General features: G+C 47.6%; 1 protein-coding gene across 2 annotated transcripts in view; it reads left to right on the top strand.

Annotated features, from left to right (window-relative positions):
- The window catches only part of LOC147424006 (pfkB-like carbohydrate kinase family protein), a 99,957-nt gene that overhangs the window by 12,592 nt on the left and 62,714 nt on the right, over positions 1–24,651 (top strand). Inside the window, exons 2-3 of one of the 2 annotated variants that reach the window (XM_086501209.1) lie at positions 23,579–23,866; positions 23,951–24,136. In XM_086501209.1, the coding sequence (XP_086357335.1) occupies positions 23,579–23,866; positions 23,951–24,136 (474 nt within the window). The remainder of the gene's footprint in view (positions 1–23,578; positions 23,867–23,950; positions 24,137–24,651) is intronic. The other variant, XM_086501210.1, reaches the window with a different exon arrangement.

The raw sequence follows: 24,651 nt of genomic DNA, 5'->3' as shown, positions 1-24,651 counted from the left end.
CACTCCTGTGTGCAGAATGTACTGAAAGGCACTACAAAGATCTGGGCCAAGCAGGTCCCAGTACTCCAAGAAGAAGCTGGGAGTCAGCCCATCCTCACCTAGACAGCTACCACGAGGGAGGGCCCTAAGAGCCGTGTGCAGCTCCACAAGCTGAAGAGGCATCTCTAGCCTCTGGCGCAATCTCCTCAGTCACAAGACAAGGCATCTGTGCCCAAACCTGCTCCCTGCATGCATCCTGCCGCTCTGACTGGGGCTGGGGCTCAGCCGACAGTAACTCACGGTAAAAGTCAGTAGCAACTGCACGCATATCCTCGGGCTCACAAACAACTGACCCATCGGGACTCCTCAACTGATTGACCTTGGCATGCGAGTGCCGAGGTCCCACTGTCTCAAAGAAAACACCTGTCACTCTGTCACCCACCTGAGTCCACTGAGATGCCTGTCGGTGAAAGGCAAACTTATGACGCCTCTCCTCTGTGCAAGCAAGCTCCTGTCGAGCCTGCTCTAACTGCTCCTCCAACCATGGACTGTCTAGATGCTGCTCCTGCATCCTCTGTAGTGAAGAAATGCCTCGTCTGAGACGCTGCTCCTCCTCTCTCGCTGCAGCCCGTCGAGTCAGAGACTCGTGGAGAAAAAAGTGGCTAAGCTGAGCTAGGCCTAAGGCCACTCTGTCTGCAGGTAGAGCTTGGCTGTCCATGCCCTGTGTCCAAAGAGCCTCTACCCTCACTCTGAGTGCTGAGGCCAACAAGACCCGCTCTGGGATGCGAAGCATCGTGCTCCCACTCCTCTGCCTGTCTGCCACTGTGAGGATCACTGGTGCATGGTCCGAGAAGGATGTTCCTGCCAGGATGCCCATTGATCCCCCCAAGTCACTGAAGTGGTCACTAGTGTAGAAGCAATCTATCCGCGATAGATTCACTCCTCCCATTCTGCGGTCCGATCTAGAGAAGGCAAGACTCTCTAGAGGCCTCACAAAGCCAGAATGCTGCCATGTATCCGAGACCCTCAAAGTCATACACAACCTCTCCCAAGCTGCTAACTCGACTACATGCACAGTAGCATGGCTGCCTCCGATCCTGTCAGAAGGGTCCTCCAACATGTTGAAGTCCCCTCCTACACACCAATGGTCAGCCTGTGGCAAAGACTCAACAATCTGTGACCAAAACTCTGCGGGAGCACTCGCCACATTGGGCGCATAGATGTTCAGGAAGCCCACAAGGCCACCCTGAACCTGCATAGTAATCCACTGAGCCCTGCCTGGCACAATAATCCCTCTGCCCACAATGGCTTGCTGCAATGAGTCCGCAATAGTCATACATACCCACCTTGGATGCCTCCAGGTCCAAAAGCAGCTGACCAAAAGGTATCATATCGTCCACGCAAAATTTGACCACATCGCCGAATGTGGCTCTCAGACAAATGGTGCTCCTGAAGCATAAGGAGATCAATCTCTCCTCCCACAAGGCAACGCTGAAGCTCCTGACACAATCGGCCCCGCTGTCGCTGAAACTGGGGCCCACCTAATCCCTGCACGTTCCACGAGACGATCCTCATGGGGAGCGAGAGAGAACAGATGTTGCCGTAGCTGCAAGACGGGCTATCTTTGAGGCTGGCTTGGATGGGGAGTAATCCGCATCCGAGCGTCCTCTAGATTAGGCGAGACTGCAGTGAGTGTCTAGCCCAAGCCCAAGCAGAGCGAGCCGTGCGTAAAGCAACCTCCTCTGTCCAAGAGTCCTCATGAATGTATACATAGCAAGGCAAACACTGCGTATCAGCAAAAGAGTACACCACAATGTGCCTACATCCTGCTGAGTGTGGGGGTGTCACCGCAAACTTGGCCAGTGGCCACAAAGTCTGCAGCAAATGTGTAACTCCAAGTTCTCCCATGTGATGAGAGAACTCGAGAACCTGTGTATGCAACCATCCCACCACTGAGTCGAGGGACTACTCTGTCTCGGTCCTACCACAGAGGGGGAAGGAGAAACCAACTGCTGAGTCCAAGGCCTCTGTCCCCCTAGCGGCGAGGAACAAAGCATGGACCCTGAAGCAGGCTGCCTCGTGGTCTGCTGCGGAATCGCCGAGAAAGCGAGTGAACCCGTAGTCGAAGAAATCCTAGCGGCGTCGGAGGTCAATGCTCGTCAGACCACGAGGGATAGCTGCAAGGGAAGATGTCTGAATCTGTAAAGGGGGCCTCAAGAAGGGTTGACCCTCTCTCGCTAGGCGACTCGTGGCAAAGGCGCTGCCAAGAGATCTCCTAGCCGCTGGCGAGGGACCAGTCTCTTGAGTCGACTGTGGTACTGGAGCAGGAGGGGAGGGAGAAGGAGCTGGGAGGGGGGAGGCGGAGGGGAAGAAAAGTGGGATGGGGCGACAGAGGTAGAGGGGCGAGGTGGGGAGTGGACGGGAGCAGAGGGTGGGGGGGAGGATGAGGAGGAGCAGGGGAACTCTGAAGGTGGGGCGGCTGGCGAGGGTGAAGCGGAGGTGGAGGCTAGCGTAGGGGGCTCCTCCTGCTCAAGAGGACCAAAGGCACCTACGTCAAGAGCTCCTACTGCTGCTGAGTAGGCACCTGAGGGCCACTCTGAGTGCCAGGCTGTCGCTGTGGCCCCTGGCGTCGACGGCCACGGGCCTACGGCCACGGGCCTGCTGCCACCCCTCCTCCGTTGGAGCCCCAGGCTCGGAGGGTGGCTCTGAATATGTGCGCTGTGCCGCTGGCTGAGGCTGCGGCCCAACCTTGGCAGGTTGAGGCTGAGGTGTAGGTCGTGGCCTCCTCCGTGGACAAGCCTTCGCTAGGTGGCCCATCTGTCTACAAATGAAGCACTGGTTCGGGAGACCTGAGTACTCCACACTCTGTCTAAACCAACCCCCACTCACCCGAGGCAGAAGGATGACCTTCGGGAGCGTGTGGGTATCTCTGACCAAAAGTCTAAATGAGGGGATGCCAGCCGCCTTGGCAGACACTGATGCTGCTGTACGAGGTGTCTCCAGGACAGTCCCGATGGCGGAGCCAATCCTAGAGAGAAGTGGTAGGTACTCCCTCCGTAAACCCGGAAAGCAGACTGAGATGGGTATGTCTGCCTCCTCTACTAGCACATCCGAAGTCGGGTCAAAACCATGTCGCCACTGTCGAAAGTGGGCGCGCGATGCTCGGATGGCCAGTGGACTCATAGCTATGACCTTGGAGGCCATCTCAGAGGTCTCGAACTCGATCTGGTAGTACCCCCGTTCGAGAATCTGGACATCCAAGATCTTGCCCACCTCTGCGAGAAGGCGGGCCTGGAGAAGGTCTCGCAGCTCTCCTCTTCTAGGTCGGGTGCCGAGAACCTTGCAGATGACCGAAGTCGCCTGCAAATGCTCTACCTCTGCGGCAAGGCTCGCTTGCTCTGTCGGCGAAAGAGCAAGTCGAATGGTGGGCTCAGCGGGGTCGGGCGAGAGGGCTTCAGGCGAGTCCCTCTGTGGCGAAGCTGGAGCCTCCATCTGTGTCTACTGCTGTGGCGTAAGAAGAGGAGGACGGGCGGAATCTGCAACTTGGCACACAAAGCATTGCCCCAAAATGGACTCAATGCTGTAGGTACTGATTTGCAGGATGCAATTGGGAGGAAATAAAAAGCAGGCGGGCTGGGGGGGGGGGGGGGGGGGGGGGGGTAATGCGGGAGCGTTGGCAGCAAAAGGCGGGGGCGGCAATGGCGGGAGCGACTGCACCAAGGGGAGGGCAGCTGGCGGCAGGGGCTGCAGCAGCAGCAGTAGCGCGAGCTGCTACGGCAGTGAGGGGGCTAGCGGGGGGGCAGGCGGGCAGCTCGGGGGGGGGGGGGGGGGGGGGGGAGGGCGAAGGCGTAGGGAGGGGATTACAGCAGCAGCGAGTTTCATCAGCAAACCGTTTTTCCGTAGATAACCTTCGGTTTTCATTCTTAAGGGTTTCTATATGCTTCTGCTGAGCGGCTATGATTCTAGCGTCGTCGTCGTGGCCAATGGATAGTTCGAGCATCTTGGTCTTAAGCTCGGCCACCTCCCGCTTGGCCTTCTCTAGTTCAGTCTCGGTCTCTTGAAGTTCTGTTTGGTTAGCAGTGATTATTGAGCCGAGAGTCTTTTGTTGGGCTTCAATCAATTGTCCCATGGCATTGACCATTGTGTTCCACCCCAACGTCATGGTGGAAACACATCCATCGGTTATGGCATTGATGTCTGTTTGGGAAGTCGCATGTGCAATGAGAGGTGTGGGGTAGGGCACCAGTGCCTTGTCTGCTTGTTGCACCACCATCCTCTCGTGTAGTGGCTTCTTTTGAAGGCCTTGGAGGTGGTCGAGTTGCTTTTGCTGAACTAGGGGCACCGACAGGGCTAGTTGGAACTTGGATGTCTTTGCTCCTTGTGTCTGTTGATGGAGCAGCTGCGTCTCAGTGGTTTGCTTTTTGGCAGTGTCTGGTGGAGTCTGAGCCAAATCAAGGTTGTGAAGCCAAAAGCAAATGTACGAGTTCGCTAGAGGACAAAGGCAAAGGCAAGCTTGACAAGGATGGCAGTAGCAGTACTCAGTTAGCTGCTTCGGTACCCACGAGGTCCAACAATAGTTTTTATAAATGTGACATGGCGCTTTGTTTGGCTCCGGAGTTTGAAGCTAAATACAAAAGCAGGAATTCACAGGAAGGCAAAGACAAAGGCAAGTTAAACAGAGATAACGGTGATAAAGATTTGAAAGAGGAGATTGGCATGGCACACGTGGTGGCAACCACAATGGCCACGACACGAGATTCTAGTCAGAGGGTAGATGCCGCCACTAGCTTCAGCCAAAGAGAGGCTTGTGAGTGGCAGAGAGGGGCAAACAGTGCTCCGTATAATTAATTTGGACCCTTGTGTTGGAGGTCAAGCTATCGGTGTTTGAACTTGTGGGTTTGAGCTCAAGGCACATGCATCTGGCAGGGAACCAATTAGACGTATCTAAAACACTATGGATGAGTGCACCAATCCATTGTTGTTGGTCGGATTATGGACAGGATGTGTTTGAAAGTTCATTGTCTGAAAAGTATTTTGGACGTGATGTGTTCACAGTTCAGGAATGGGGATTCTTGGACGTAGTGTGGTCTACAGTTCAATTTTCTAGAAGGCAACCGATGCTGAAGATGACATTCTTCTAAGGAACAAAGTTGAGGTAGCAAATCTGAGGTATATCCAGTGGAGTGTACAACTAATGGGGTGTCCATGGTAGCTTCTATTTGACTTGGTCTCACTATTTATATTCACTATGAGCTGCAGAGAGGGTGTTAGAGTTTAGGCATCTCAAGTGAACTGCCCAAAGTGATCCCATTATTTATTTTGGCTTGTAGGTATTTATTTTACTTATTTGTCAAAGTCTGGGTAGGGCAATTTACTGAGGTGGGTATATATGTGACCCCTTGCCCCCATTGTACATTGTATTAGTTATTCATTGCCAAGGTTGATTGGTTCAGGAGACTCTCTCTCTCTCTCTCTTTCCTTGGGCCTCTGAAACCGGCCCGTAGGGCGGTAGACGTAGGCTTTCACCTGAAACTTTACTTTAGACTTTAGGACACAGAGAAACTTTGCAAATAAAAACCTGTAACGGGAATTGATATTTCAAGCACACACGGCTTGGAAGCTAGAGCGCTACCAAGCAGACACTGATAACCTGCAGGCCCCCAAAACTGGCGCCCCTTTCGGTATTTCTTTATTCCTTTAGAGGGAAAAGTTACAAAACTAGAGTCTTGGGGACCTCCTGTATCCAACTAGATCACACATGTTCTGGCAAAATTTTGGCAGCATAACGGCCCCAAAAAACGCCTTGAACAAATCCCCCTGCTAGAACTCGCTTTCAAAGACATAAACCCTCTGTTTTCAGCCTAAAAACAGTAATTACAGCTCGTTGTATTTACTGGTTTTTACAATGTTTTCAGCCCTAAACAGTCTTGGAACTCCGACACTGTTCCCAATGCTTCTGGCATCCATAAGGCTGCAAAACAGTCCAAAAACAGCGCATAACGAGCGCTGAAAATGCACCTGTAAGGTGAGGTTATCACCCTCACTGGTCCTTGCTTTTGGAGTAGCAGTTAGCTACTCCTCTTCTTGCTCAAAGAGGCTCTTGGCTCGGCACACAAGCATAAAACCACACAACTGTACATAGGTCAAATGAAGAGCCCTCTTGTGGGGCATCACGTTATTGTATGTAGGGGAGAGAGAGAGAGCAATGTAGAGTGTGCAGGACATTACTTTTTGCACTACACTGTACATGAGAGGGAAAGCTTGCACACAGTAGCTCTTAACCTGTGAGACAGAGACTAAAAATGCGCCCCTTTGCTGAATTTTACTCGCCCCCCCTTCACAAAAGTGGAAATTTGTCCAAAAAGTGCCACTTGGCACTCATGCGTGCATTTTCACCGCATTGGGCTTTCAACTTAAAAATCTCTCAACTAGTACATCAATTGATTTTGCAGCAGGGTATTAGAATGTTCCTCTTGTCAATCCAGAGCTAATGACTCGAACAGATTTCATGGCTCAAAATAGCAGCTCCCTAAATTTTAGGAGATGCTTCCATTGGACCCTCATTGGTCATCTGACCATCTATCACCACTGGGACCACGTCCAAAAATGCAATGTAGCCCAATTCTCGGGTGAATTTCTCTTGGTGACCCCACCTTGGCACTGTGCCTCTATTAGTTAGTGCGGCAAGAGGACCTAAATGACTTTGAACTGAGCCTAGACACCCTTTTGCTACTCGAATTCCTGTGTCGACCAACTTACTGTTTGTGTGAAACTACCGTTTCACACTGGCCATACAATGTCCGGCCATTTGCAACTTCAAAAAGAGTGTCTTAAACAATTAATGAAAAATTATTGGAAAGAAACCAACAACTAATGTTAGCAATTGCCACGTCCTCGTGACAGTCTCTATGCTTCCGCATTGTCGACTTTGACACACCACATAGCAGGTCCGTCTACAGAGGTTGGTGATTATTGGTCGCCTGGATCAGTGTCTCGGTCTCAGGTGTCATCAATTTCGGCACATGGTGAGAGACTGCTCGTGTCACCACCCTCGTTGCCGTGAGCCACAACATCCCCCACCTAAGGCCCCTTGTCGCCTTACCTTTCTGTGGGCACAGCCTCTTGCAGCATCGCATCCACCACCTCGACAGCTTGTCTCCCTGACAGTCCCACAGATTTCAACTACTCAGCCGACTCAGTCAGTATCGGACATACCCTCTACTACTCGGCATCTGTCGAGTGCTACCTCACATCTGGCCATGGAGACTAATTGCCCATCTCTGCCATCTTCACCAGCTCCTTCTCTTTTGTCATTGGTTTGGCTGTACATATTATGGCGTGCACAGATGGCACACTCTTTTCTAAGTAGTAGGCAGAGTCCTAGGCTCTCCTCCTCCCTACCTTGTGCTGGCACGGAGACATACAAAAGGTTTCAGTGATGGATTTTGTTCTTCAGCACACCTTGCAGGCTATCTAGGCTTGGACAGGCTGCATTTCATCATGCATTGCTACAGACAGACTGACACAACATAGGAGCTATACAGTGGCTACACATAGAGGACTACTACTGTTTACCATTGGTTTTGTCTGTGGACCATAATACCTCGATCCCTCACACCATGCGAGTATGGTCAGAGTCGGCAGTAGTCTCCACACACTAGGATGCTCTTTTGACTATTTTGGTTCTTAGTTTACAACTGCTCTCTCCTTTGCTCTAGGTCAACTTCTACGACCACTACCACATCATGAGGATGTCCTTTCATTAGCTTGTTCCACAGCTTCGGCTAGGGATCAAGAGAGCTTGGCATTGATCCTCAATCTTGTAGCGGTTGACATGGTCGATGTATTCCTTTGAGGTTTCATATTCATCATTGATTGACACATGAATTTACATTTTGTCACTTAATATGCAAATGGCTTGTATCACACTTGCATCAGTGATTGTAGACAGAATTTTCTTTGTAGAGATTTGTGCTCTCATATAGATCGAGTCTACTTAGTTTTTCCGTACGTCAACCACACGTCGGACGTACACGGGTACGGAAGAACGAAATAAGTACGGATCAGACTACCCAAAATTTCACACGTCAGATAGCCTATTACATAGGATGCTTAAAAGCCTACATATTACACCACCATGTTTAAAACTTTATACACAAACACAAAACTATAGAAACTTTAGAAATTAGAATTTAGAGACTAGCTTGTTGCTCAATCTGCACACGATACAGTGGGTACACCAATCAGTCAATGACCATGTGTCAATCAGGCATGTAGACAAAGAACAAAAAGTGGACAGATGGAGCCTCAAAGTAATGAAGTAACCTCCAAACGAAAACCTCAAGAACCTCAAGAACCTCAAGATCCTCAAGAACCCAAGAACCCAAGACCCTCAAGAATCCAAGTTCTTCGTGAACTTAAGAACCACAGATCATAGTGCATGGTCGTCACCCGAAGCGGAATAGATACTTCGCATACAGGTGATGAGCATGAGAGAGGCGGAGAAGATTTTTCCCCACCAGGAGACTTTTTCGACCCTCCCCTTTCGCCATCTACGCCACGAGTTGTACTAACTTCTATGGAGATGATGGTCAAGTCGATGTTAGGCATGATGGCACAACAACAAGAAATGAATCGAGTTGCGTCGTCACAACTCGGAAGCAAAGCAAATCAACAGGAAGCTAAGCACCGTGAGCAAGCAACTAAGGACCACGAGTGCGACGAAAGAAACGCAAGATTTGCCGCACAAGAAGAAGAAAATCGCCTTGCTTTAGAACGCGAACGCACCGCATGAAAAGAAAGAAAAGAACTACAAAAAGAGGAAGCGGTAGCACGAAGCACGGCCTTGGAGACCGAGCGTGAAGCTCAACGAGAACTACGAACTCAAGAATTGGTTCGACAGGTACTTGCCTCGAAGACCAAACCACCCAAAGATTGTGGAAGTTCATTAAGTGGCGCAAGCCACGACACGAATTCCAACCATCCAGTCACAGAGAAGTTGACTTTCAGTAAGTATGACGGTAAGATGGATGCTACGGTTATTCATTCTTGGTTGCATCAATTTAATGCTTATTTTGCGACAACTAAGAAGGCAGGAAATAGCAAAGTTTTGACGGCAGCTATGTACCTTGCCGGTGATGCCATCAATTGGTACCACGCATGGCAAGAGGCACAGCTAGCCGCGCACCTAGAGAAAGCCGACGGATTCATGCCCCTTTCCTTCAGTTGGGCTGATTTCCAAGACAAGCTCAAGGCGCAGTTTATGCCACCTCAGTACCTCGCACGATTGAAGGACGATTGGCGCTCTCTCAAGCAAAATGGTATGCCAGTCATGTCTTTTTCTAATCGTGTTTTGTAGCTAGGCACTCAATTACGAAAATCGGATGATTAGCACAAAGAGGCTTTTCTCTTTGGATTGGAGGAGTATATCAAGTTCGATGTAGAAGTCTTCGATCCAATCGATCTCAACAAGGCGGTAGCGATTGCTCTCGCACAGGAGATGAAGCACAACAAGGGAAAGCCTAAAGAGAACAAGACTTCCACAAGTACCTCGCAGACTTCTCAGAACCCTCAGAACAGTAAGAAAGGTAAGAATGGTCAGGGTTCAGTTCAGTCCAGTCAGTCTAGATTAGAAGTGATCTGGCACATTTTGTGAGTCTATTCGTAGACCGTGCATGTCCAGTCACTTAGCATAGATGCATATCCTCTGGTTGCACACAGCATGATCATCAGTATTCCCTTCAAAATCCATCAGATTCAGTCAAGGGAATTTTCCAGTGTATTTAGCCTATTTTCCCTATTTTTGGTATTAGGGGAATTTTCCAGTGCATTTAGCCTATTTTCCCTATTTTTGGTATTTTCACTTATTATTTTTAAGTGACTTTCCAACAAAAGTGGGTAGGGCAATTTTGCTAAGTTAATATATAAGCAAACCCAAGTTAGCACTAAATGGCAAAAGAGGCAGCAGGAGCTTCCCGCTCAACAGGCATCTTCTCAGCAAGAACCCGCAGTACCCTCAGCACCCGCAGTACCTCAGCAACCCCTTGGCGTTTTTGGTCCCCCCATCCTCGCCTACATTCAGCCTGGCGTTTATGTAGCATCATGATCACCTCAAGCACCTGCCGTTTCCAGCCATCCCATGATCGCCAGCAATCCCAGAGAAACCAGCATTTTTCACTAACGCTAGTAGGGTAGATCAACATTTTTGGTTTTCAGCCCTTATCGCAGCAGAGTTTTCAGCTTTGAAGACGGTAGCAGATTCGGCCCTAGTTGGTTGCAGAAGATCCCCATTTTCAGCCATAAAAAACGCAGCCAAAACAGTCATTTTCAGCCACCGAAACAGTCCCGAAATTCAGCAGTTAGAAGACCACAGATTTCAGCCCTAAAGTCGTCGTCGTCATCACCGTCGTCGTCATCGGCTTAGTCCCAGATTGCATCAGTCCATTGCATCGTCATTGTATCACTTTGTGCAATCATAAGTAGACCACTCTCGCCGACGAGAGTGGGGCCTTCGGAGGAGGGTTTTACAACGTCTCTGGTGTCGTATCTCTCTTCTCTCTATCTCTCAGTCTCATTCACTTACACGCACAGTGTCCATTCACTTTGTTTGTGATCATAGCATTCTCTCATTAAGAATGGAAGGCTCTCCCTTCCCTAAGAACTAAAAGGAACCCTTGAGCACAGTTCGGAGCACTCATCTTGAGCAAAGCGCAAACATTCATTCCGCTGCACCTAACATTGGTATTGGAGCTTTGGCAGTGTTCTGTATCACTCAAGGAAAGAACCACAAGAATTTTTCTTGCTTGTTGAGGTCGCATGAACCCAAGTTCGCCTGGGCGTGTCGGTCCCTAATCGTGTTTTGTTGAAGAGTGACAGGAATCCCAAGAAAGAAGGGCTTGTTCAGTCTCCCCTTGTGTCTCTTTTCACTCATTGAGAGTGGACCGTGCACTTAGCGGCCGGCCGATCGACGTGAGGTGGGAAAAAGCAACCTTGGTGTGAGCGCAAGGCCGCCAACGGGTGCGCCCACGGAAAGGAGTAGAACTCAGGTGAAGAGAAGATCTTTCTCAAACGCGATTTGCAAGCGAAAGAAAACCTCAAGAACCTCAAGATCTTCAAGAACCTCAAGATCCTCAAGAACCCAAGAACCCAAGAACCCTAGACCCTCAAGAACCCAAGTTCCTCGTGAACCTAAGAACCATAGATCATAGTGCATGGTCGTCACCCGAAGCGGAATGGATACTTCGCATACAGGTGATGAGTATGAGAGAGGCGGCGAAGATTTTTCCCCACCAGGAGACTTTTTCGACCCTCCCCTTTCGCCATCTACGCCACGAGTTGTACTAACTTCTATGGAGATGATGGTCAAGTCGATGTTGGACATGATGGTACAACAACAAGAAACGAATCGAGTTGCGTTGGCACAACTCGCAAGCAAAGTAAAACAACAAGAAGCTAAGGACCGTGAGCAAGCAGCTAAGGAGCGCGAGTACGACGAAAGAAACGCAAGATTTGCCGCACAACAAGAAGAAAATCGCCTTGCTTTAGAATGTGAACGCGCCGCACGAAAAGAAAGAAAAGAACTAGGAAAAGAGGAAGCAGTAGCTCGAAGCGCGGCCTTGGAGACCGAGCGTGAAGCTCAACGAGAACTACGAACTCAAGAATTGGTTCGACAGGTACTTGCCTCCAAGACCAAACCACCCAAAGATCGTGGAAGTTCATCAAATGGCGCAAGCCACGACGTGGATTCCAACCATCCAGTCACAAAGAAGTTGACTTTTAGTAAGTATGACCGTAAGATGGATGCTACGGTTAATTCTTGGTTGCATCAATTTAATGCTTATTTTGCGACAACTAAGAAGACAAGAAATAGCAAAGCTTTGACGGCAGCTATGTACCTTGCCGGTGATGCCATCAATTGGTACCACGCATGGCAAGAGGCACAGCTAGCCGCGCACCCAGAGGAAGCCGACGGATTCATGCCCCTTTCCTTTAATTGGGCTGATTTCCAAGACAAGCTCAAGGCGCGGTTTATGCCACCTCAGTACCTCGCACGATTGAAGGACGATTGGCGCTCTCTCAAGCAAAATGGTATGCCAGTCACGTCTTTTTCTAATCGTGTTTTGCAGCTAGGTACTCAATTACGAAAATCGGATGACGAGCGCAAAGAGGCTTTTCTCTTTGGATTGGACAAGTATATCAAGTTCGATGTAGAAGTCTTCGATCCAATCGATCTCAACAAGGCGGTAGCGATTGCTCTCGCACAGGAGATGAAGCACAACAAGGGAAAGCCTAAAGAGAACAAGACTTCCACAAGTACCTCGCAGACTTCTCAAAACCCTCAGAACAGTAAGAACGCTAAGAATGGTAAGAAAGATAACTCTTCTAACCAATCTTCCAACAGTCTCTCATCAAAGAATTCTTCCAATGAATCTAAGGGTAAGGCTAACACAATTGCTAAACCTAAGCTTACTCCAGATGAAAAGGTAGCACAAGGAATTGTAGGAGGATACATCACGTCGGAAGAACAAAGCACTTATTCTAAAGAAGGTCGTTGTTTTCACTGTCACATTAAGAGTCACATAAAAAGAACACGTCCTAAGCTTGAATCGAATGAATCTAAAGAATCCACAGAACCCACTTCCTCTGTCAATGTAGTTAATGATAACACGAGTGTGTCCCAAGTTCCTCATGACCCTCCTATCGATGATTCTCTCATTAAATGTTATGGTCGTACGTCGAGGCACTGTTTTGTCATATTGTTTGACCCAAGTAGTATGCATGATGTGATCAGTTCCTCTCTTGTTGAGAGAGCCCGCCTCGAAGTTAGTCCGAGATCTCCTATCGAGGTCTGTGGCTTTCGTCCCGGTATGGACGCTCTCATCACGGAGGAGTGCCTTGATGTGTTGTTTGCAATTCAACAGACTGCCTTCACTAGAAGATTTGTTGTTTCTCCTCTCTCAGGATGTGATATGATTTTGGGCATTAGATGGTTTCGTGATAATGACGCTCTCATGGATTTTATGACTAACACTATAACTCTCAATGCCACAAGTGGTTCTCCTATTGTCATTCATGGAGAGGACATTGCTCATTCTCCATCTCTCATTGCTAATATGCAGGACAAGATTGAAAGGATTCAGGAGAAGGAGACTCTCTCAGTCTCTTTTTCTCCACAGCATGACACACAAGATTTGCATGATTGTGAGCAGCACGATGATTTGGATGATAAAGACAAGCATGATGATTTGTATGATCAAGATGTGATGTCTCACAAGCCTGATGAGTTGCATAAAGAAGATGTGATTGTTCACCAGGATGATGTGTTAGTGGATGCTTTTTCTAGCGAAGCTAACCTCGTTGCAGATTGGATCAATCACGAAGGATCGATCTTGGCTCTCGAGCTTAGGTCCAAAGAACCCCCTCAGGAAGAACCGATCTTGGCTCTCAAGCCTAGGTCCAAAGAACCCTCACAGGCAGTATTATGTGTTCGCATGATTGATACGCACGCATTGTTTGAATTTTTCATTCGTGATCGTTTCCTGTATTTTATGTATGCGGATTGTTCATGAAAAGCTGAAAAGTATGCATTCAATGAAGTTTCATTCCATGTCTCTTCCTTGGCATGACACAGTTTTCGAACGAGCACATGAAAGTATGAGCACCAAGAGTAGGCATTTCCATTGTGTTTTGCCACAGTTGATTGCTCTAGATCATAAGAGAATGATTCAATCTCATTGTTTGCATATGTTTGGTGAACGGATTGTCACTCCGTCTCTATGTTCATCTACATTGCATACACAGTCTTTAGAGAAGACAAGATTTTTTCCCTTCACTTTACATGGAATGGGTATGTTCATGGTTTTGTGTTGGAAATGGTTTCAGGAATTTTTAGCCATGGAGATTCTTGAAGAAGAAAGAAGCATGACTCTAGACGAAGTTGAAGCATTGAAGGAGCCACAAAAGACTTTGTGTCGCTTTCGGCGTGCCCCAAAGAAGCAAGCGTTGCAGACCTTTATGAAGTTCAAGTACCGCACGACCCGCACATCAGAGTGGGCCGGCGAAGAGTCCCTTCTAGGATTCCGGATATTATTGGCGATCTCCCTCGACGCCATACAGTTCGGTACCGGTACCTCACTTTGAAAAGGAGGGGATGTCACGTGACACATCCGGCTCTATGTGTCCGTGGACAAGCTATAGCATGATTAGGGTTCAGTTCAGTCGAATCAGTCTAGATTAGAAGTGATCTGGCACATTTTGTGAGTCTATTCGTAGATCGTGCATGCCCAGTCACTTAGCATAGATGCATATCCTCTGGTTGCACACAGCATGATCCTTCAGAATCCATCAGATTCAGTCAGGGGAATTTTCGAGTGCATTTAGCCTATTTTCCCTATTTTTGGTATTAGGGGAATTTTCCAGTGCATTTAGCCTATTTTCCCTATTTTTGGTATTTTCACTAATTACCCTATTTTTGGTATTTTTAGCCTATTTTCCCTATTTTTGGTATTTTTAAGTGACTTTCCAACAAAAGTAGGTAGGGCAATTTTGCTAAGTTAATATATAAGCAAACCCAAGTTAGCACTAAATGGCAGAAGAGGCAGCAGGAGCTTCGCGCTCAACAGGCATCTTCATAGCAAGAACCTGCAGTACCCTCAGCACCCTGCAGTACCTCAGCAACCCCTTGGTGTTTTTGGTCCCCCCATCCTCGCCTACATTCAGCTGGCGTGTTTGTAGCATCATCATCACCTCAAGCACCTGGCGTTTCCAGCCATCCCATGATCGCCAGCAATCCCAGAGAAACCAGCGTTTTTCACTAACGCTATCAGGGCAGATCAGCGTTTTTGGTTTTCAGCCCTTATCGCAGCAGATGCAGCAGCGTTTTCAGCTTTGAAGACGGTAGCAGATTCAGCCCTGGTTGGTTGCAGTAGATCCCCATTTTCAGCCATCAAAAACGCAACCAAAATAGTCATTTTCAGCCACCGAAACAGTCCCGAAATTCAGCAGTTAGAAGACCACAGATTTCAGCCCTAAAGTCGTCGTCGTCATCACCGTCGTCGTCATCGGCATAGTCCCAGATTGCATCAGTCCATTGCATCGTCATTGTACCACTTTGTGCAATCATAAGTAGACCACTCTCGCCGACGAGTGGGGCCTTTGGAGGAGGGTTTTACAACGTCTCTAGTGTCGTATCTCTCTTCTCTCTATCTCTCAGTCTCATTCACTTGCACGCACTGTGTCCATTCACTTTGTTTGTAGCATTCTCTCATTAAGAACGGAAGGCTCTCCCTTCCATAAGAACTAAAAGGAACCCTTGAGCACAGTTCGGAGCACTCATCTTGAGCAAAGCGCAAACATTGATTCCGTTGCACCTAACAAAACAAGCCAAAAAACATTCAGGAGTGTAGTCGTCTGAATCCAAAACATAAGTAGAGACTAGCGGCTAGAATCTAAACCGTAGAGTCAAGAGTGAACACCATAAGTAAAGGTCCAACACCATAAGCAGGCGACCAGGCGCAGTGAGCTCTAACTCTGACCATAGCTCACATCCTCATCGTCATAAGCAGTGCTGTCATCACCACCACCACCATCACCATCATCCTCGTCCTCGTGCTCATCCTTATCCTCAACCTCATCACCACCAATTGAGCATGATGTCCCAATATGATTGGTATCAGCATAGTTTTTCCAAAAGGATGCATTAAACACAATGTTCGAGACCTCAGTAGCCTTTTGAGTCTTGGATCTCTTCATCTTAACAAATTTGTCATCAATCATAAGCTTGCGTATACCTTGCATGCATCTCTCATCCACAAGATTGGCCAACATAATAAAGTAGTACTCAAATCGAGTGGCTGACGGCTTGACCAAGTCCTTCTTGCTAAGTTGCCGAAACAATGCCAACACAGTAGATTTTCTTGTCACAAATGTGACAATCTTTGTTGCATCCTCAAGCACTTTTCCAACCCAACCAATCTGTCCAATGTCCTCAAACAAAAGGTCCAAGCAACGGCAAGCACATCTGGTAAAAAAAATGTGTTTCCACTCCCTTTCAATCATCTCCCCAGCACCAAGACAATTGGTTGCATTGTCCATGCATACCTGCACAACATTTGCTGGGCCAATCTCTCTGATAACCTGTTTGAGATGCTTAAAAATAAATTCCGATGTCTTTGTTTCCTCAGATGTGTCTACAGCTTTCAAAAACACTGACCCATGAATAGAGCATGCAAGAAAGTTAATGATAGGCCTGCGCCTAGTGTCAGACCATCCATCACACACAATAGAGCATCCATATCTTTTCCATTTCTCGCGTACACCCATGATCTCAGTCTTTACGCATTTAACCTCCTCATTCAATTCTGTGGTGCGCAAAGCATGATAAGAGGGGGAAACATACGAAGGACTTGCTTGCCCAATAGCTTTCACCATTTGCAAAAAGTAAGGGCTCCTTACTTTCCATGTAGGAATATCCTCAGCATAAAAAAACCTGTGCAAGGCTTGGTCTGCTTGCTTCCGTGTTTGCAAGTCAAATGCACTCGCCAAACCCCCTTGAGAAACCTTCCTCTTTTTGCTTGAGGACCCCACATTGGACTTGGAAGAGCCACTTACATTAGTTGTTCCCTTAGCATGTGTACTCATTGAAGCACCTCCTTGAGCTTGAGAGGCATCTCCTTCCAAATCATGGACCAGTGCATCTACAAAAGCAGCTCTGTCTTCTCCCTCTGGCCTTGCATCTGCATGCAATCTTGTGACAATCTCTACAACATCTGCTGGGGCCTCATCACATGGGCCTCCCACACCATGGCCGGCAATGCCCAAAATATGTGCACGGATACGCAAAGGACCACCGTCCCATGAATGCCCACAAAAATTACATTTACATGTCCATTTTCCTTTTGGAAGACACTTCACTTGCTGCACATACTGCCACTCGGGACGCTTGGTTCGGCCCATCTGCAAACTTGCAAGGAATTCGGCTTGGAAGTTGGAACTTGGAAGATGGTGCAATGAGCTTGAGCCTTGGAGTACTGAGCTGGCTGCTGTGCTGTGTGTTGGCGGGAGAGGTTGGAGGCAAGAGAGAGTGCGACCCGAGGGCGGAGACTCGAGAGGATGGGCGGGCTGATGTCCAAATCTCACTTCATACACGCTCTGTGACAGTGTCTGAGTCTCTGCAATCTCTGTATATTCTATGCAGAGACATTCGCCTACAGACTATACGAGCGCGCTGCCAAAAAAGTGTAGCCAAAACCTTTGTGCCCCAAATTTTTTTCCACGTTGGCTGCAGGTACGAAATCCCCATCCGTACTCCATCCGTACCCGTACCCGTACGGCAGTACGGCAGGCCATCCGTACGCGAACGAAAAAAACTATGGGTATCAGCAATGGAAATAGGCTCTATCGCATGTGTAGTACTCTCTGCAATGGCCTCCTGAATCTCTTGTAAGGCAAGCAAGCGGTTCTCATCTTTTTCCTTGATGAGCATTTCCAATGTGACCTCCATCCTCTCACAGCCGTGCTTTTCGATTTTGGATATGAGCCTCAAGTTGGTGTGTATATACACAAGCTTCTCTGTATGAGATAGGAGTAGCCTATTTCTTCTCTTGGTATGAATGAGAGGGAAGGTGCTCCAATTTCTCTTACGTGGAGAGGCACATGTCCCTTGAGAAAGCATCCTCAAAGCAAGAGCTTGCAAAGCGGGTGTGCAAGCCCCAAAAGTTTCCCACCATTTCACTCCCTCTTGCATCCTATTTTGATCTTTTGCAATTGGATGAGCAAATGACTTTCTTTCAGCTTCATAAATGTCAAACTCATCAATTAGGGTGCCTTGCAAGGTCAAATCACCCTTGGTGTACGTGTCCAAGAATGTCATCCATCTTTCATGCACCTTGCCATCACTTTCTTGCCCTCTTTCTCGCTATATAGGATGCAACATGTATCCTACAACATGTAATGGTGTGCCCAACATATTCCATGTTTCAATGCATAGATCCCTAATCTCTCTCATCTTTGCAGCATCAATGCCTTGCATGTTTTCAATTTTCTCTACCATGCGATCCGTAAGCTTGTACATAAGCTCCATGGTGGTTCCTTCCTCATCAACCAAACTGTGAATTTTTAAAATTGGAGCACAAATTTTCAAAATCAGCTAGGCCTCTTGCCAAAAGGATGCATTAAACACAATGTTCAAGACCTCGATAGCCTTTTCAATCTTGGATCTTTTCATCTTCACAAATTTGTCATCAATCATAAGCTTGTGCATCTCTCATCCACAAGATTGGGCAACATAATAAAGTAGTACGCAAAACGAGTGGCTGATGGATTCACCAAGTCCTCCTTGCTAAGTTGCCATGCCAACACAGTAGACTTTCTTGTCACAAATGTGACAATCTTTGTTGCATCCTCAAGCACTTTTGCAACCCAAGCAATCTTGCCAATGTCCTCCAACAAAAGGTCGAAGCAATGGTAAGCACGTCTGGTAAAAAAAGAGCGTTTCTACTCCCTTTCAATCATCTCCCCAGCACCAACACAATTGGTTGTATTGTCCATGCATACCTGTACAACATTTGCTGGGCCAACCTCTTTGATAACCTGTTTGAGATGCTTAAAAATGAATTTCGATGTCTTTGTTTCCCCAGATGTGTCTACTGCTTTCAAAAACACTGACCCATGAATAGAGCGTGCAAGAAAGTTAATGATAGGCCTGCTCTTAGTGTCAGACCATCCATCACACAGAATAGAGAATCCATGTCTTTTCCAAATCTCGCGCACACCCATGATCTCAGTCTTTATGCATTTGATCTCCTTATTCAATTCTGTGGTGCGCAAAGCATGGTAAGAGGCGGGAACATACGAAGTACTTGCTTGTCCAATCGCTTTCACCATATACAAAAAGTAAGGGCTCTTTACTTTCCATGTAGGAACATCCTTAGCGTAAAAAACTTGCGCAAGGCTTGGTCTGCTTGCTTTTGTGCTTGCAAGCCAAATGCACTTGCCAAACGGCCTTGCGCAACCTTCCTCTTCTTGCTTGAGGACCCCACATTGGACTTGGCAGAGCCACTTACATCAGTCCTTCCCTTAGCATGCCTACTCATTGAAGCACCTCTTGAGCAAGGAGGCATCTCCTTTCAAATCATTGACCAATGCATCTTTAAAAGTAGCTCCGCCTTCTCCCCTTGGCCTTGCATCTCCATGCAATCGTCCGACAATCTCTACAACATCGGCTGGGGCCTCATTACATGGGCCTCCCACACCATGGCCCAACAATGCCTAGTATATGTGTACAGATACGCAAAGGATCACCCACAAATTTTCCTTTTGGGAGGCCCTTCACTTGCTGCACATATTGCCACTCGGGACGCTTGGTTCGGCCCATCTCCTCAATGTCTTGGCTGTCGCGAGAAAGAGTCACGCTATGCGATGGTTTAGGCTTCGTGGGCGTGGGAGAAGCCGAAGGACCTAGGTGAGCAAGAGATGGCAAGACCTGAGACTTGAGAGGATGGGCTTGCCACCAAATCTCACTCTCTGGGAGTCCCTGCAGTGCCTACATACAATATACAAAGAGCTGCATACAGTATACAGAGGCAAAAATGCTTGCGCGGCCAAAAAATTGAACACGTAAAAATTAGCCCCAAATTTTTTTTTTGCGCTAGTTGGCCGTACAGAATCCCATTCCGTACTTTTTTCGTACTCGGACCCGTATGGACTGGTGGTTGATCAACTGGACGCGTCCGAAAAAAACTATGGATCGAGATGTGGATATACTTCTTGAGTAGGAGCACAAGTTATGTATAGATAGTTATCGCAAGTTGTTACCTAGGGATTCTCATACATTTTGGGAAACTGCGATTGGATAGTAGTATTCTAGCAGTCGTGTATGCATTTGTGTGGGACCTCGTTGGCGCCATTGTGTACGTGATGTGGATTACTCTAGAGATTGATGATACCTTGGTTGGTGTGATGTCCATGTATGCCCCCACTTCAACTCAAGAGAGATCCGAGTTTTGGCATTAGATTGTAAATGTATTACCTACTGTGGATTCATGGGTTGTTGGTGGTGATTTCAACAATGTAGAGACCACTGAGGGCTGGTGAACTATTCAACCTCCATCTTTACCAAATGTAGCACCGTGTGAGAGAGATGCTTGGGATAGATTCCTTTTTGCAGTTTTTGGTAGAGATGCCTAGCATATTTCATCTGTGGCCCGCACTCCACAATCATTGCAGATTTTGTGGGGTTTTAGAAGGCAGTCAGGTTGTTTGCTACAGCTATTAGATAGATTTTATGTGGCATCTCATGGTGGGATAGATACAATTTGGCCTCGCACAGTGCTCTCTGATCATGACCTAGTTTCTTTGCATTTGAGATTTGAGACTTCCTCTATGCCTAGACGAGGATTCTGCATTCCTGACTTGGTGTTAGAGGGTGCTTCATTGTCTCAATTGATTTAGGATGTTTGGACACGCATTGGTTTTGCAGATCCTGCGTCCTATATGGTTACATACATCACTTCGTCTTCCGAGGCTTGCAAAGAGACAATTGTAGAGCGGCGGCGAGGCCTGTGCCGCAGTGAGTGTGAGCTACAAGCCTGTTTGAGTTGTATACGCTGGCAGCTCAAGGAGTTTTCAGGAGACGAGTTTATGAGTGAGCGCGAGGTTGACACCACACTTAGTCACATTCAGACTGAGAAATCGGAATTTGCCAATCGTGCTTCGGTCTCGACATGGATATCAAAGCGGGGCTCTTTGACACTCTCGTGGCTTCTGCATTGCTTTATGGAGCTGAGATTTGGGGACCTTCATTGGATCATCACGGGAGGACAGGCCGCAGTGATGGATGGGGGGACATGTAGAAGCCTCTGGTCTCTATGATCTCGCCGCTCATTAGAGCCATTAGCCCAGGAAAGTGGTTTGTCCGTCAACCTTGGTAAAACCAAGGTCATGGTATTTAATACCACCCCACAGTGGATCAGGAGGTCAGCCCCAGCATTCACATACGGCCAGGAGATTGTGGAGTATACAGATGCGTACACTTACCTTGGAGTGGTTTTTAGTGGGCCAACATTCTTATTGAGGAGGGCAGCAGAGACTAGACTGACCAGAGCCCATGCAGCATTGGGTAGATTGGAAAGGATGTGTTCACAGGTTCAATTTCAGGAGCCTCGGACGAAGCTCTGGCTCTTTGACACTCTGGTGGCTTATGCATTGCTTTATGGAGCTGAGATTTGGGGACCTTCATTGGATCATCACGGGAGGACAGGCCGCAGTGATGGATGGGGGGACATGGAGAAGCCTCTGGTCTCTATGATCTCGCGGCTCATTAGAGCCAAGGCCTCAGTACCACGTGCTATTGTTCGAGCAGAGCTAGCGGTCCCCCCACTAGTGGTTGAGGCGCTCACCAGATCTGTCTCCTTCATACACCGCATGTGGGAACTTCCCAGAGACAGATATTCCCGCCTTGCACTTGAGTCCTCTCGACAGTTAGCCATGCAGGGAGATACAGCATGCTGGTATGGGGAGATGACATCATGGGTTCAGGCGCATGGATTCAGCATAGACAAATTGCCTCCCTTCCAGTACTCACTGGATGCACCCTCTCTGACTCTTACACAGTCTGAGATCACCAAGCTCATCCGCCAGGACTTGACTCAACTAGACACCAGGAGGACATGGATACAGCCAGCACAGGAGCTGGGCACGAAGATGGCTTTCTACAGGGAGCATCTCCTCCAGCTTACGGTTGATGGTTTTGTGACGAGGCCCAGATACATGGACACCCACTTGTCTCATGGGGTACGATGTGCTATCGGCCAGATACGCACATCTTCACATCAGCTGCGGATCGAGATTGGGAGATACAGCGGAGTACCAGCAGAGGCCAGGACATGCCCCCTGTGACATCGAGCTTGAGACAGAGTTGCACTACACATGCCACTGCCCCGTCTACTACGAGATACGAGGCCGCTTCCATTGCTTGTTCAGAGAGGGCTTTGGACCATTCTCCAGAGTCATGCAGTACGAGGATCAAAGATGCTTGGGTTTGTTTTTGCTCGAGCTACGCAGACACAGAGAGCGCCTGATGAGAGGAGAGGCTAGGCAGTCTCAGAGACAGATCACAGATTTCTTTAGAGCTGCCACTGGACACCTGGAGGAGTTACTACCATAGTAGAGCTCGTCGTCTCACACCAAAGGCCCACTGATCGACCGAGCGACTAAGCTGGGGAGATCTAGACGCCCACGACAGCGGAGGACTACACAGCATCGGCAGAGGCTGCATCAGAGGATTCGGATCACTTTGGCTCGACATGCACGACGCCCGGTCAGACTACTGACCATGGAGGAGATTGATGAGATCCGCAAGCGAGCGATGCTGGATCTCTTGTGATCTAGCTATCCGAGCTAGCTGCTTAGTTCACACCTAGTAGTTTAGGATTCCATAGTATTTTATTGTGACATTTGTCATTTCATTTTTGTCATCTTGTTACTCTGACTTTGTATCAGATCCACTAGATTGTGACTTTCTGGTCTCATAGGTCACTTTGGCCTTTTGAAGACGTTTATATAACATTTCATTTCATTTCATTTCTCTCTCTCTCTCTCTCTCTCTCTCTCTCTCTCTCTCTCTCTCTCTCTCTCTCTCTCTCTCTTTGTTGATGCCAGGAGGAGGATCAGGTATAGCTCTATTCCTTGAGCATGTTGGTCATTGTCCATGTTGAGGCCGAGTCAGAAGTCTCTTGTGCAGGAGTAGATGGCAAGTGCAATAGGAGTTGTGTACTAGGGGACTGTCCATCGAGGGCATGTCACATCTATGCCGAACCACCCTTGGACACTTTGTACATATAGCTTTGTGTCAGCATAGAGAGCCTTTCCCAAATCTCTCTCTCTCTCTCTCTCTCTCTCTCTCTCTCTCTCTCTCTCTCTCTCTCTCTCTCTCACACACACACACACACACACACACACACACACAGAGGTGTCTTGTTTCTTTCTACCTTAGTGATCTATTTTCTCCATAGTTGCTTTGTATATGTATGTGGCATTGTAGTCGTTCTCTAGTGTCAGAGGATCTATCGGAGTCGAGCCAGCCAAAAGCACTTAACGTTATTTCCTCTTAAAAGTTAGCCCCAAAAACAGCAAACATCGTTTGCTATCTACAAATGTGTGCACAAAAGCACCAAAAATTATATGCTATCAATAAATGGCGCCCAAAAGCAGGTCCCAGCATAAAAAACAGCCATGTCAGCTCTTGGAAAATGCAACTGTGAATTGTGCCGTGTTTCACAGGCTGCCTGGCTCAGTCTTGGTCTGCCAGGTTTGGCTCCTGATCAACTCTCATGTCCAATCGTTTATGAGAACCATGCCACGCAAGTCAGAACTGCTGCTTGTATAAACTGTCATTTCTATGTTTATAGCTTGCTTGCATTGACCTTAGCTAGTGTTTACAAGCAGAAATTACTCAGTAGATGATCATCAAGACTTTGGATGCTAAAATTTTTAAATCGCTTTGAACACTTGGGCACACAAGTTTTTAATGCTTTTCAATGATATTTTTGCAGCCTTTAGTATCGGTGTATGTAAGTGTTTACGTTGGATTGCTTCCTTGTAGGTCGGAGAAGATGCACATGGAACATTAATCCAAGATTCTCTTTTGACATGTGGGGTGCATTTGGATCATTTAAGCTCTGTTCCAGAACCAACAGGTCATGCTGTTGTGATGCTGCAACCTGGAGGTCAAAATTCAATTATTATTGTTGGGGGCGCAAATGTGTCATGGAGAAGGCTAGAATCTACTTCTAGCCAGTTCTCTATGCAAACACAACAACTAATCTCTCAAGCTGGGGCTATTCTTTTACAAAGGGAGATTCCGGATGATGTCAACATTGAAGCTGCCAAGGTGTGTGAAGTTTCACAAGTATTGTGCTATTTTACAAAAAAAAAGGCACTTTAGCCCCGGCTGCATTTGTTTTGGATGTATTAGATTGCGAAGAATGCAGATGTTCCTGTCATCCTAGATGTAGGTGGGGCTGACACACTTATACCTGAAGATCTTCTTCAATGTGTTACAGTGCTCAGTCCAAATGAGACCGAACTTGCTAGACTTACTCGGGCGCCCGTGGATAGTCTAGAAGATTCAATCAGAGCTGCACGACAATGCCAAAAGATGGTAAAGCTAGCTTGCAAGCATTTGAAGTCTTGGTGCTATCTTTGTGTGGAATTTTTGTTGAAAGGGAGTCAACTGAATACATATAGTTTCATTACTCTCAATCAACATTCAAACAAACTTTAGAAAATTGCAAATATGAATTGGTTTTTGCAGGGACTACGTAGAGCTATGTTCAATAGCATGGGAATTGGCATTGTTAAAACACAGCCTCTCTCTAGCTAGAGGCTATGGTGGGTGTTGGATGTCATAAATTGGGCAAAGCAAGAAAAGTTTACTGTACCCCTCTCATACACCAAAACCAGTACAATAAAACCTTCAGCCGTTCTAGTCTTCCATGTATCTAGTAGGCCATTCTGATATTCCAAGCACGAAAATGGCAGTGGAAGATGATGCCCAAAAATGAACATCGTGTAGAGCAGCACTCTTATCATAAACAAACCAACCCTGACATAGAGAAATGGGGAACCGACAAAATGATGGTATGGTAGACACAACACTCACACACACTTCCCAAG

Source organism: Adiantum capillus-veneris, chromosome 26, assembly GCF_014529385.1.
Source record: "Adiantum capillus-veneris isolate H3 chromosome 26, ASM1452938v2, whole genome shotgun sequence".
NCBI classification, from domain to species: Eukaryota; Viridiplantae; Streptophyta; class Polypodiopsida; order Polypodiales; family Pteridaceae; genus Adiantum; species Adiantum capillus-veneris.
The sequence above is the reverse complement of the archived record's forward strand: the minus strand, read 5'-3'. Positions and strand labels throughout refer to the sequence as shown.